At 34.1% G+C, this 13,783-nt stretch overlaps 1 protein-coding gene across 4 annotated transcripts in view; it reads left to right on the top strand.

Moving 5' to 3' along the window:
* Positions 1-13,783, top strand: part of VPS13C (vacuolar protein sorting 13 homolog C) — a 194,540-nt gene that overhangs the window by 73,748 nt on the left and 107,009 nt on the right. For all 4 annotated transcript variants that reach the window (XR_006818611.1, XR_006818610.1, XM_046007341.1 and 1 more), the window contains 9 exons: positions 498-576; positions 1,599-1,738; positions 5,506-5,659; positions 7,440-7,519; positions 8,949-9,008; positions 10,547-10,706; positions 11,682-11,798; positions 12,884-12,987; positions 13,196-13,363. Coding sequence is in view for 2 of the 4 variants with exons in the window: in XM_046007341.1 (XP_045863297.1) it covers positions 498-576; positions 1,599-1,738; positions 5,506-5,659; positions 7,440-7,519; positions 8,949-9,008; positions 10,547-10,706; positions 11,682-11,798; positions 12,884-12,987; positions 13,196-13,363 (1,062 nt within the window). In the remaining 2 variants the exon portion in view is untranslated. The remainder of the gene's footprint in view (positions 1-497; positions 577-1,598; positions 1,739-5,505; positions 5,660-7,439; positions 7,520-8,948; positions 9,009-10,546; positions 10,707-11,681; positions 11,799-12,883; positions 12,988-13,195; positions 13,364-13,783) is intronic.

The raw sequence follows: 13,783 nt of genomic DNA, 5'->3' as shown, positions 1-13,783 counted from the left end.
TTCCTTGAAATGTTACAAAATAGCATAATTTGTGTGTAATTTTCTTACACATTAGACTTAAAACTTGTAGATAACTTTAATTGGGAATCGATCTTTACAACATAAAGTAAGTGTTGAATTTCCACTTACTTTGAAATGAAATTTCAGAGATCCCACCAATGCTGATACCATTTTCTGGGAACCTGTAATACAGATGCACAGTTAGTATTGTCAGAGACAGCAACAGAATGACACACTATGATAAGTAGATTTATCTACTAGAGTAGTACATAGTCTGCCCTTATAAATACAGGTGGTAGTCTTAATAAATAGTAAACACTAGCCAGCCATTAGGTAGTTGATTGTATAATGTGCTTTGTTGGAAGATTTGTGTATTGTGTGTGTATGTCTTTCCAACTCTCTGTATCCTCCACTACTTTTTCAATATTTTTCTTATTTATGTACATTTGATCCTGCTAAATCAGTGTGTTAAGAAAACATTTTTTATTCTTTGCTAGGTATCCTCAATTCCTATCATTTCAGATAGGACAAAAGACCTACTTGGTACTTCACTGTTGCTAGATGGACTAGAATCAGGTAAGGAAAGTAAATGTTCTTTATCAAACTAAGCCTATATAAATTTATATACAGAGATAAAATTTTCAGAAAATAAGGGAATTTTGGAAGCGTTAAAACGATTCACTGGTTTAGTTCTAGTTCTACTAACCAACAGTATCATTTTGAGTCACTTTTTAAAATTTTCTTTAAGTTCAAGTTAGTTAACATATAGTGTATTATCAATTTTGGGGTAGAATTTAGTGATGTATCAAGACAGTATGGTATTGGCACAAAAACAGACACATAGATCAATGGAACACTTTTTTTTTTTTTAAAGCCCAGTTTCTTCATTTGAGTGAAAAGATTTTGGGGTTTTTTTTTGTTTTTGTTTTTTAAGATTTTATTTATTTATTTGAGGGAGAGAGTGAGTGAGAGAGAGAGCACAAGCTGGGGGAGGGAGCTTGTGTTCCCTGAGCAGGGAACCTAACACAGGCCTTGATCCCAGGATCCCGGGATCACGACCTGACCCCAAGTCAGACACAGTTGGTTAGACTGAGCCACCGGGTGCCCCAATAAGATTTTTGTGATTGACAGTGCCCAAGAGTCTAAATAAGCTACTTTTTCTTTTTTGCCCCAATTTCTGCCTGATCTTTTTTTCTTGCTCTAGCCTAAGTGATCTTGTTAATTTTGAAGTAGAGTGTAAGCTTCATGAGGACAAGGATCATGTCCTCCCTGTTCACTTTGGTGTTCTTAGTATCTGGTACAGATTGATACACAATGGGCAATGCCCAACAGTTATTTATATTGAGTACTGAATGAGGGAACCGAAGTGAAAAACAGAACTACTGAAGAAAAAAATGATAGGGTGGTTTGGTCTTTAATATATGATTATCATATGCCAGGTTGGGTCACTTGGTGGGACTTTGAAAAGCATTGTAACTGTATTCTGATTCTGAATATGAAGATTTTATCTAATAAATGAATTTTACTTTTGAGAGATTTGAGTGTTTTATACAGTTTTCAGTGGACAGTCTCTCAAGTCAAATGAATGTGTTTTTTAGAGTCTGATGATGAATATTTTGATGCTGAAGATGGAGATACACAGACTGGTAAAAGTGTGAGAAGTTCAGAACTTAAAAAAGTTGCAGAGACCCCAAATGAGGAGCTTATTAATCTTTTACTAAAGTTTGAAATTAAAGAGGTATGTATTTTTGTTTTGCCCAGAAATAAATAAATGGTTGTCATGACTATCCTTGTAAACTGTCTCATGCTAGATCCAAACACTAAACATATGAAAATATGATACTCTGTCTTCCCTACTTCCTAACACACCCACAGTTCCAAGAAAATGAAATGCTATTTTGTAAAAACTGATATGAGAGTGATCTATATCTAATCTATTCTGGAAAAGCTCAAGATACCTAAGTGAGAAAATCTCACTTTCTATTTCTATAGAAAATTTCTCTGACATGTTTAAATTAATGTTTTTTTTACTTGTAAACTAAATAATATGCTTATTGTTATGTTTATAATTCAGAAAAGTGTGAACTACCTAAAATTTTAGCATGTCTTTATATCCATTCAGAATCATGTAATAAAAGGAAATATTGACATGGAAAGATGTACAAAATATCATTATTTTGGGGAAAAAAGGAGATTATAATGCCAAGGACATCATGATTCCATTTAGAAATTACACGTGCAGGGGCGCCTGGGTGGCTCAGCAGGTTAAAGCCTCTGCCTTCGGCTCAGGTCATGATCCCAGGGTCCTGGGATCGAGCCCCGCATCGGGCTCTCTGCTTGGCTGGGAGCCTGCTTCCTCCCCTCTCTCTCTCTGCCTGCCTCTCTGCCTACTTGCCTACTTGTAATCTCTATCTGTCAAATAAATAAATCTTTAAAAAAAAAAAAGAAATTACACGTGCAGTTTTTTCTTTGAGAATGCATGATGGACAGCATTCATTTCTGTTGGAATTATAGTTTCTTATTTGTGTCTGTTTGCCTTTCCATATACTCTAAATTTTTAATAATAAGTTTGTACTGCTTTGGTAATAAAGCACAAAGGTATAAAAAGATGTTTTTTATTGACTGCTTTATATTTCAGTATGAGATGATGTCCTAAAATGTAATGTCGGAAATAACAGCTTTTAATTGTGTATATAAATCCCTCTGAGTATTATTGGTATTTGTTTAAAGGAAATATGTATTATTTATCTTTAGTCGTCTTTGACTTCTCTCTTTCTTTCAAATGCCCATCTAAAATATCAGAAAATTCCTTGATGCTAACTTCAGAATACATTCAAATGATTGCTCTTCTTTTTAACTGTACTGTCCAAGTCACCGTCTTGCCTAGACTAGTGCAATAGCCTCATAATTGTCTCTGTGCTTCCATAAGGTACCCTGTTCTCATCACAGTAGCCAGAATGATCCTTTTTTGTTAGAGAGAGAGCATGTGAGCAGTGGGGGGAAGGATGGGCAGAGGGAGAGGGAGAGAGAGAACCAAAGCTGATGCAGGGCTTGCTCTCACGACCCTGAGATCATGACCTTGAGCCAAAATCAAGAGTTGGACACGTAACTGACTGAAGCACCCAGGAGCCCTCAGAATAATAATCCTTTTAAAGCAAAAGACCATGTCATTTCACAATCATCCACTGGCCTTCATCTTAATTAGAGTAAAGGGTTAAGTCCTTCCCATGGCCTGCGAGGCCTTACATGGCATATTGCTAATCCCGTGTGACTTCTTTAGATTCATCTTCACTTCTCTTCTGCCTTGCTCACTCTGCTCCAGTTGTATTTCTTTCATCCTTTCAATAAATATTCATCAAGTGTCATTGTGGAGTGCATTGTTTTACATACTGCAATTATAGCAGCAAGCACAAAGTTCTTGCCTAATGGAGCTTACACTTCCCTTTTGTTTTTCCTTATATATACCAAAGCATATTCTTTATGCTTGCTGGGGTATTTTTTTGGATTTTGTTGTTGTTGTTGTTTTGCCTGGAACACCCTTTTTCTCTATGATCTGATTCTTTTTTTTTTTTTTTAAAGATTTTATTTATTTATTTGACAGACAGAGATCACAAGTAGGCAGAGAGACAGACAGAGAGAGAGGGGGAAGCAGGCTCCCTGCCGAGTAGAGAGCCCAATGCAGGGCTCAATTCCAGGACCCTGGGATCATGACCTGAGCCGAAGGCAGAGGCTTAACCCCTGAGCCACCCAGGTGCCCCTCTATGAGGCACCTTACTTCTTTACTTCTATTAGATTCTTTACTTCTTTTAGATACTTGCTCAAGGGCCATCTTATTGGAAAGGCCTGACCACCCAATACAAGGAACCTTCACGCTTCCCCACTCTTCTTAGAATATAAGCTCCATCAGGACAAGGACCTTGTCTGTCCTGATCACTTTGATGTTCCTACTGGCTGGCATGGCCTCGTATATGGTAGATGATGCCCAATAAATATTTTATTGAATATTGAATGAATAAAATGATAAACAATGATAATTAGAATCTTCTAAGAAAAAATAGTACTGTTTTTCCCAATATGACTTCTTTTGCCATTTTGAAGTTTTAAATGTTGTTGTAGTGAAATATATTAAATTTTTTCTTTATGTATTAGTGCATGTTTAGAAAATTCTCCTTGATTACAAAAATATTTACCCACAATTTAATATATTATTTTATGATTTCATTGCTTTCACTTAAATCATTGATTTATCTAAAATTTATTTTTGTATAACGACTCTGTACTGAATATCTTATTATACTGTATTATTGTTTCTATTTTTCAGTTGACACTCCTAGTTTTTCTTAAGTATATATCACTGCCAGCAGCGTTATTTTTGCTTTTTTTCAGTATTTACATTGTTCTGGTTATTGTTGCTACCTAACAGGCTATCCCAAAACATGGTATCTTAAAACAACTCTTTTATTTTGCTCAGAATATTATGGATTAGGAATTGTGGAAGGGTCCAGTTTAGCATTTTGTTTTTTTAAGAGTAGGACTTGATCCCAGGACCCTGAGATCATGACCTGAGCCAAAGGCAGATATTTAACCAACTGAATCCCTCAGGCACCTCCCAGCTTAATAATTTTTGTGTATAGTTTTTTATGTGGTTTCAGTCAGATTTGCTGGAGCTACAGTGACCTAAAGTCTCAGACAGTCTCAGAAGTGTCTCACTCATGAGACTGGCCCTTGATACTAGCTGTTGGCTGGGAGCTCAGCTGGGACTATTTGAAATGCCTGCTCATGGCCTCCTGAACATGGCAGTCTCTGGGTAGTTGAAGTTTTTACATGGCAGCTAGCTTCCCTTTAGTATGCATTCCAGGTAGAAGTTTTATGGGCCTTTTTTAATCATTGGAAGTTATTATAGTGTTGCTTCCTCTGTAGTGTGTTGACTGAAATAGTCATAAGCCTGTTGAAATTCAAAGATAGTAGTCAAAGATCTCTATCTCTTGATGGAGTATCAAAGAACTTTCATGTTTTAAAAATTACCACATAAATGTTTTGTTTTTCATTGGATAAATATACTGGCTGTTATATCCAGAAAAATTTAAATAGTACTGTAATAGTGAATACCCTGTCTTACCTTTTACTTTAATGGGAATGCTTTTTTTTTTATCAACATACATGATTTAAACATGATAGGTTTAAACATGATAGGTTTAAATATCTAAACATGATAGGTTTAAGAAAAACATACTAAGAATCCATACATACCCATTTCTACTAAATTAAGAAAAGGAAATCAATAATTGATGTAAAATTATATCATGATTTTTATGTAGATGTAGTTATATTCTGAGCAACAGAATTTAAGATGATAATTTCCAGTCATAGTAAATAACTTTATGGTAGTAAGAAAGTATGAACAAAGCTTCTATTATGTTCATGATGATATATATGAAGAAAAATTTCGTTTTTAAGCATGATTCTAAAATTCATCAAGCTTTTTTGTCTGTTCTGATCTTTTAGGTAGTCTTGGAATTTACCAAACAACAGAAAGAAGAAGATACAATTCTAGTATTTAATGTTACTCATTTAGGAACAGAGGCTACAATGAGAACATTTGATATAAATGTGGTATCTTATTTAAAGAAAATCAGCTTGGATTACCATGAAATTCAAGGTAATAGTCATAAAAATAGAAGTAATGGTTAATAAATACAGTATCATTTTGAGTACCTGAAACACTTGTGTATCTAATAATCTTTATAATAAGTAATAGCACTGTTGTAAGAATTTAATAAATAATAACTCATTTAACCCTTATGACAATGTTGTTATCTCCAATTTACATATGAAGAAGCTAAGGCATAAGTTTTATATAATATAACTAGGGTCATACTGCCGGTTAGTGGCCAACCCATGATTAAAATCTTGGAAGTCTGGGTTTGTATTCTTTTTTTAAAAATTTTTAAAAATTTATTTGACAGAGAGAAAGAGAGATCACAAGTAGGCAGAGAAGCAGGCAGAGAGAGAGGGTGAAGCAGGCTCCTTGCTGAGCAGAGAGCCCCGATGCAAGGCTCAATCTCAGGACCCCAAGATTAGGACCTGAGCCAAAGGCACAGGCTTAACCCACTGAGCCACCCAGGTGCCTCTGGGTTTGTATTCTTAAATTCTATGATCTACTGTCTTAGGGCGTCCATATAAATCTCCTCTATATATGGACTTTTATTCTCATTTTACAAAGATAGGTCAAATAAGGAGGGATTAAGTGGTTTATTCAAGACCATGCATCTTATGAATGACAGAGCCTAGAATTTATCTCTGATCTTATGATATGAAAGTCTTTGTTCTTTCTGTTGAATAGTGTTTCTATATCAGAAGCAGTACCAGGTTATTAAAGCTAGAATGGAAGATAAAATTCATTATTTTGGAAGCTCTTATGGTTTATTTATTTTAGTGTACATCTTGTATGCTAATTAGGTATTTGAGGAATGATGGAATGGTTGAATCTACAGTAATTACTTAATATTTTCCTAACATTGTAGTCAAATATAAAGTCTTATTTCTGTTACTTTTTAATAGTTGAAACTAAAACACATCTCAGTTTAGAAGAAAAATCATTTAAATGTTAGTTTCTGTAAGTACTATGTTTGGGTGAAGTTTACATTACTGTCTTGAGGGGAAAATGTAAAAATTTGCTAGGTTGTTTTTTCCTTTAGGGAAGGTTATGTCCTTGAAGGTGAAGTAAAAATTCTGAGATTTCTTAGGAGCAGAATTATAGAACTGCAAATAAAAGATGGATAAAATGGTGCATAAATTACTTCTTCAAGCTTTTTGAGGGAGTTCCTTGGTATGTCTATGTGAAGAATATAGAGGACATCTAGTAGCATACCTGTAGTTTTTAAATTAAAAGAAATTTAGCAATTCCCCTCCCTTAGAAAATACTTTCTTTTCTAAATAAGCCTTCTCTCTTAGCTTAAACAAATGAAAATTATTTAAATTTCTTCAATATGAATGAAATATTCTTAGAATTTTATAACTCAATAAGGTATTACATGTTTTTGTAGTTCAGTCTTGTTATATAGTTGAGAAAGCTGAAGTTGAGTATCTCCTAGTAAGGGCAGAGATGAACTAGAATTAATTTTTCTTAATTCTTAAACTTGTAGTCTTTCTACTGCTATACAAATGCACATAGGTCCTTAAAAATTATCTAGGGAGGTATTGATTATTTTTGAACACAGATATAAAATCAAATGAAAATAAATATGCATGTTTTTAAGTAAGCTGGATGCTAAAGGTCAGACAGTATTTAGATTGCTTTATTCACCAGTGCATGAAAATATGCGCAAATAGTCTTTTACGGCTTAATTAACAACATTTTTTAAAAGACATACAGAAAATTCCAATCTTAAAAAAAGAGCAATTTATTTGAAACACTTTTTTCTTTTTTTTAAATCTAGGATCCCGAAAGAAGCCCCTTCACTTGATTAGCTCATCTGATAAACCTGGATTAGATCTCTTAAAAGTAGAATATGTTAAGGTAAGGGACATAAAATGTTTACATATTTTTGTATACTCTAAACTGTCCTCTGGAAGGAAAAAGATGACAGCAGATTAGTAAATGCTCTAAGTGTTTGTCATAGGTTTTAATCACAGGGATATCCACTGTTTCTCTTTCCATTTTCATGTTACACTTTCTCTTTCACTTAAGCACAAAGTAGAATCATTAAGAAGTCACCAAGCTCTCTATCCCCAAAGATGGAAGCTTGGGATGACATAGGATGCACTCCTATCTCTTGGGGCATATTCACCTGCTTATAGTCATTGTGTATGTGGGTGATATTTAACTGAGTATCCTCCATCAAAAGGGATAAAGTCAAATTTGATTGGGTTCAGAAGAGAACTGCCAGGATTGTGAAGGGACTGAAAAGGTATCATATCAGAAATGCCAAAGGAAGTAATGGTATTTAACTTCATTTGAGATTAGTTTGATTTGTTTAATCATTCAACAACTATTTCTTGAATGTCTTTGTCAGGTTCTGTTAGGCACTTGGGATATAGAGATGAAAAACATTCCCTGTTTTCAAGGAAATTATGGACTTGTAAGGGGATAGGCAAGTAGAAAAAAATTAAAATATAATGTGATTGATTCTTTCACAAAAAAGAGCTTAAAAAGTTTATTTCATTGAAGAGGCAGATATGGGCGCCTGGGTGGCTCAGTTTGTTAAGCATCTGCCTTTGGCTTGGGTCATGATCTCGGGGTCCCAGGATTGAGCCCCACATTGGGCTCCCTGCTCAATAGGGAGTCTGCTTCTCCCTTACCCTCTGCCTTCCCCACCCTGCACTCTCCCACTCATGCTCACTCTCTCTCTCTCTCTCAAATAAATATATAGAATCTTAAAAAGCAAAAAAACAAAAAAAACAGCCAAGAAACTGGCCTAGCCAGAAGGCTTCTCACAAGAGGTAGAACTGAATTTACTGTGTATGTTCCCAAGAGAGAGAACTTGAACCAATGGATAATTATGATGGGAGATAGATTTTTTACTTAGTTTGAAGATCTAATTAAATCAAATTTCTCTTAAGATTAAATTTATAAGAAAATGAGGTTTCTTTCACTGGAGAGAACCTAAAATAGACTTCCCAAAGTTACAAGGGGATTCAGTGTTAGGTGATGGATGGGCTAGATGATCTTTAAGCCTTCTAGCCTTCAGAATTTTTTAAATTCTAGTCTCTAGCTGTAGTATCCCAGAAGTAAATGTTACCGTGGTCTTCCTGTATTTGAAGAGGAGAATAAATTTACACAACTATAACAATAAATAATTTGGCTATTAACTTAAAATAATGACAGTATAATTAATTATATACATAAAATTATAGTTCTGCATAATATAAAAAACAAAGATCATATATAAGTGATTTATTTACTTTGGTCATAAACACTTCTTTAGAACGTTTGTTCTTTTTTTTAGGCTGATAAGAGTGGACCTAGTTTTCAAACCACCTTTGAAAAAACTGAACAAACACTTAAGGTAAGAAATTTTGTTAAAAGAATATATCTTATTTGAAAATAACTTACTGTGGCAGGCTCTAGTATCCTTTGAGGAATAATGACTATGTAATTTGATGAAATTATCAAGACCCAATAAAAGTTATGAATTAATCTCATAGATACCTACCATGCTCTATATTTATCATTGAGTATCATAGAGCTGATGTTTTAACTTTCTGTAGCACATCCTAATTATTTCTTATAAAGGGAATACTCTAGATGACAGAACTTTGATCTACAAAGAAACAACAGGATTTTAAACAAATCATATTCTATACTGCTGTTTAATGCAGAGCTGAGAAAGTATGTGAAATACAAGGAGAGATGTTGAGTACTTCTAGAGCCACATTAACATAATCACATGGAGGAAGAGAAGACAAAATTTTAGTTGTGGGCTACATTAAAAAGATAACTAGATAGGAATTTTTGGTTACACTTTTGAGAGATGGGAGAATCTATTGAATATTGTGAACCTTCCTTTTTATAGTTTTTTATATACATTTAGTGTTTTGTGGCCATAAAATGAAATTCTTTCATGTAGGCAAAGATCTTTAAAAATTTTTCCATTTGCTATTATAAAACCACATATTTATGAAAGCAATTTTTGTTGGTGTCTTAGCTTTCTGGAGTCATTGTTTTAAAAAATGTAACTTATTTTTCTAAAAAAAAGTAGCATTTTTTCTAAGAGATATTTTCTATTTATTTATTTATTTTTAATTAAAAAATTTTTTTATTTATTTCTTTTCAGCATAACAGAATTCATTGTTTTCTATCTATTTAAATGATAAGACCATTATTGTGGTTTTAGAAGACCATTTAGTAACTGAGAACTCACTTGTAATTGTACTTTTATATTTAAATCTCATGAATATCACATTTGAAGTCATTTCTTGACCTAGTATTAATGCATGGTGATTTTGGAGTTTCATGATCTAACTTACATGTTTTTTTTTTGTTGTTGTTGTTGTTTTAAACGGTTTTATTTATTTATTTGACAGAGAGAGATCACAAGTAGATGGAGAGGCAGGCAGAGAGAGAGAGAGAGAGAGAGAGGGAAGCAGGCTCCCTGCTGATCAGAGAGCCCGATGCGGGACTTGATCCCAGGACCCTGAGATCATGACCTGAGCCGAAGGCAGCGGCTTAACCCACTGAGCCACCCAGGCGCCCTTAACTTACATGTTTTATGTAGTCATAATAAAGAGTCTGTTGAAGATCCAAAAACATGATGGGTATTGGATGACCATGACAAGTAGATCATAGGCTCCATGTTAATTATGCTTGGGAAATGGAGTAATTAGGTTACTTTGATATTTATAGGAACTCTCAGTGTGTAAGTGTGATTTACTGTGCGTATATTTCTGTTTAAGTAGTCTGGGCTATAAATCTTGATCTCAACTCTCTTCCTTCCAACCTGTAAAAGCAGTGATATAAGCCTTGCTAGAAGCCTGTCAGGTGCATAATGGATATTATAGGTATAATTGGCCTGGAAAACAAATTTTCTTTTTAAAAAATGTCTAGGTGGCTTTTTCATCTTTAAATCTGTTGCTGCAAACACAAGCTCTTCTGTCTTCTATTAATTACTTGACAACCATAATCCCATCCAATGACCAAAGAAATGATTCCAAAGAAGTACAAATTTCAGATGAGAAGCAACAAAAAAATTCAGCTCTACAGAAAGGTATGAAAACTCTTCGTTTCCTGTTAACAAGCATATTAGAATTCTCGAGGGAAACGAGGAATCTTAGAGGTCATTTAGTTCAGTCTTTTGTGTGCCATTTTCCCCACTTCTGTCCTTTTCTTTAAACGAAACCATATGTGGATAACTGCTATGTAAGGCAAAGGTAACTAGTACTGTTTCTTTAAAAAAAAAAAAATACCTGTTTTTTGTTCTTTGGTGCTGGTGGGGATACTTTAGGTGGATAATAGGGAAGAAAACCTATATTTACATTGAGCTCTTCTTCCTATCAGTGGCTCCTGAAGAGGCTCCACAGAGGGTTAGTTTTCCCTTCCATTTGACAAATAAGGAACTATTTACAAATAAGACCCAGAGACATGAGATTAGCGGTACAGGGGTAGCATCTACTTGGACAAGAGCCCAGATTGTGGATTAGAAAGAATTCAGTTTAAATCCTGGCTCTGCTACTTAAATTAAGTGACCAAAGGCGCATTATTTAGCTTCTCTGAGTTTCAGTGTCTTTATTTTATTTATTTTGTGGTTTTTTTCTTGCTTTTAAGTTATAAAAGTAACATATATCATTACGAAAATGAAACTATACAGAATATATAAAACAAAAAAGATATTTGAAATCTGTAAGAACTTGAGAATTTTGTGATTTCTTTTTTTTTTTTTTTTAAAGATTTTATTTATTTATTTGACAGAGAGAGAGATCACAAGCAGGCAGAGAGGCAGGCAGAGAGAGAGGAGGAAGCAGTCTCCCCGCAGAGCAGAGAGCCCGATGCGGGGCCCCATCCCAGGACCCTGAGATCATGACCCGAGCCGAAGGCAGCGGCCTAATCCACTGAGCCACCCAGGCGCCCCGAATTTTGTGATTTCTTAAAACAGAACTGTGGATCACTTAATTTGAGGAAGAAATCTTAATAGCGTTTGAATTACTAGAATCCCGTGTGACAGAGTGCTTTGTTTTATTTTTAGTGGCTGTATCCTCTAAAGATAGGGACATTATTGACTTCAGGCTGTTTGCCAAATTGAATGCTTTCTGTGTCACTGTTTGTGATGAGAGGAACAATATTGCTGAAATCAAGATTCAAGGTAAAATTTTCACACTGTTAAAAATTGTTTAAAAGATAACTTTTTAAAAAAATGTGAAAGAAGATGTAAAGGAGGACTCTGAGCTGTGAAAACTGAATAATTTTTTTTTTTAAGATTTTATTTATTTATTTGACAGACAGAGATCACAAATTGGCAGAGAGGCAGGCAGAGAGAGGGGCAGGGGGGATGCAGGCTCCCTGAGCAGAGAGCCCAATGCAAGGCTCCATCCTAGGACCCTGAGATCATGACCTGAGCTGAAGGCAGAGGCTTACTTAATGCACTGAGCCACCCAGGCAACCTGGATAATTTTTTTTTTTTTAATGACATAATTGAACTGCATGTTTTCCTTGCCCTTTGGGATGTAGATGCTGGTCAGAATCTGACCATCAAATTGAAACACACATGCTAGTATTTTGAATCTTTCTGCGAGTTGTCTTGGAAGTGAAAAGAGATACTAATGTCCATGTGGGGATGCTGTTGATGAGCTGGGATAGATGTCAATCCAGAATTCAGGTTAAGGTCTGTGAATATGCTTTATCTTGGTACAAATCCAAAACAACCTTATAATGAAGAGAAGACCTGTGAGCCCATTATGTTCTTTTAGGCAAAAGCTGCTAAAACTAATCTGACTCTGTCTTTTTCAACACATTGCGATCTTAGAAATGTAAAGAATATGTTTAATGAAATTCTTGAATAACTTAAAGACCAAAAAATCATTTTTTTGTTGTTGTTCTTTCCAAGCTGGCAGTGTATCTATAGTGAATTTGATTCATGAAACTTAAAGCTTCTGTGTAAATGACTGGATATAAGATATAAAGGATTTCCTAAAACCCCAAGATAATCAGTTTGTTCTAGGTGTAGTTTTTTCAGAAGGTTGAAAATTTAGGTAATTGACTTAAAAATGAATTTATAGGTTTCGCTGTTTATAACAATAAAAATACATAATATTGCAACTTATTCATCAAATATAGCTAAATTTTTTTAAAAAAATTATTCCCAAATAAAATTATACAATGAGAAGAAACATCTTAAGATCTTATTATGGTATGTCTTTAGAAATTGTAATAATATAATTTTTTTTTTAGGTCTTGATTCTTCTCTTTCTCTTCAGTCAAGAAAACAGTCACTATTTGCCAGACTGGAAAATATTATTGTCACAGATGTTGATCCTAAGACAGTCCATAAAAAAGTAGGTGTAATAAGTAGATAGCTAATATGTTTTGATAATTAAATATGATATTTTATTTTAAAATATACTTTAAGAGATATTAATGAAATATGTTTTCATATACAAGTGTTTGCTTCTGTAATGATTAAAAATGTAAGCCCCTTTTAAATGAAACTGTATTTTGTCATTATTCTCTTGGACAGAGTACATTCAAATCTCTGCTTTTCAGGCTGTATCAATAATGGGAAACGAAGTTTTTCATTTTAACTTGGATTTGTATCCAGATGCTACTGAGGGAGAGTCCTATACTGACATGTCCAAAGTGGATGGAGTGGTATCACTGAATGTTGGCTGTATTCAGATTGTCTATCTTCATAAATTCCTCATGTCACTTTTGGTAAAATCTCTATTTATATATTGATTTTTCAACTTAGAAATACTCAAGTAAGTCTGGTAGTTGTGATTGCAGATCCTACAACTTTGGACTTTAGGACGTGCATCGTTTTGATTATAGGTGGTATTTATGTATTAATGTAGAGGTCAAAATCTCTTTTTAACAGCTGAAATCTGAGTCACTTAATGATTTTTGTTTGGAATTAGACTTTTTTTGCTAGAACATAGTGAAACCAAATTTGCAAGTAAAGAAATACTGAAAATGCTTTTTCCCTACTTCCCGTCCTCAGCCAAATACCCTTTGTCCTTATCAGGTAGCTCATAAATACAGATGAATGATCAGTGATTCCTTCCTAATTCTAGATAAATAAGACTCAATTGAAAGTTATGTATCAAAAAATAGCATATAGATAAAAAAGAAGGT

The sequence above is a fragment of the Meles meles genome, chromosome 6 (assembly GCF_922984935.1).
Source record: "Meles meles chromosome 6, mMelMel3.1 paternal haplotype, whole genome shotgun sequence".
NCBI classification, from domain to species: domain Eukaryota; kingdom Metazoa; phylum Chordata; class Mammalia; order Carnivora; family Mustelidae; genus Meles; species Meles meles.
This window is presented reverse-complemented; position numbering and strand designations above follow the sequence as displayed.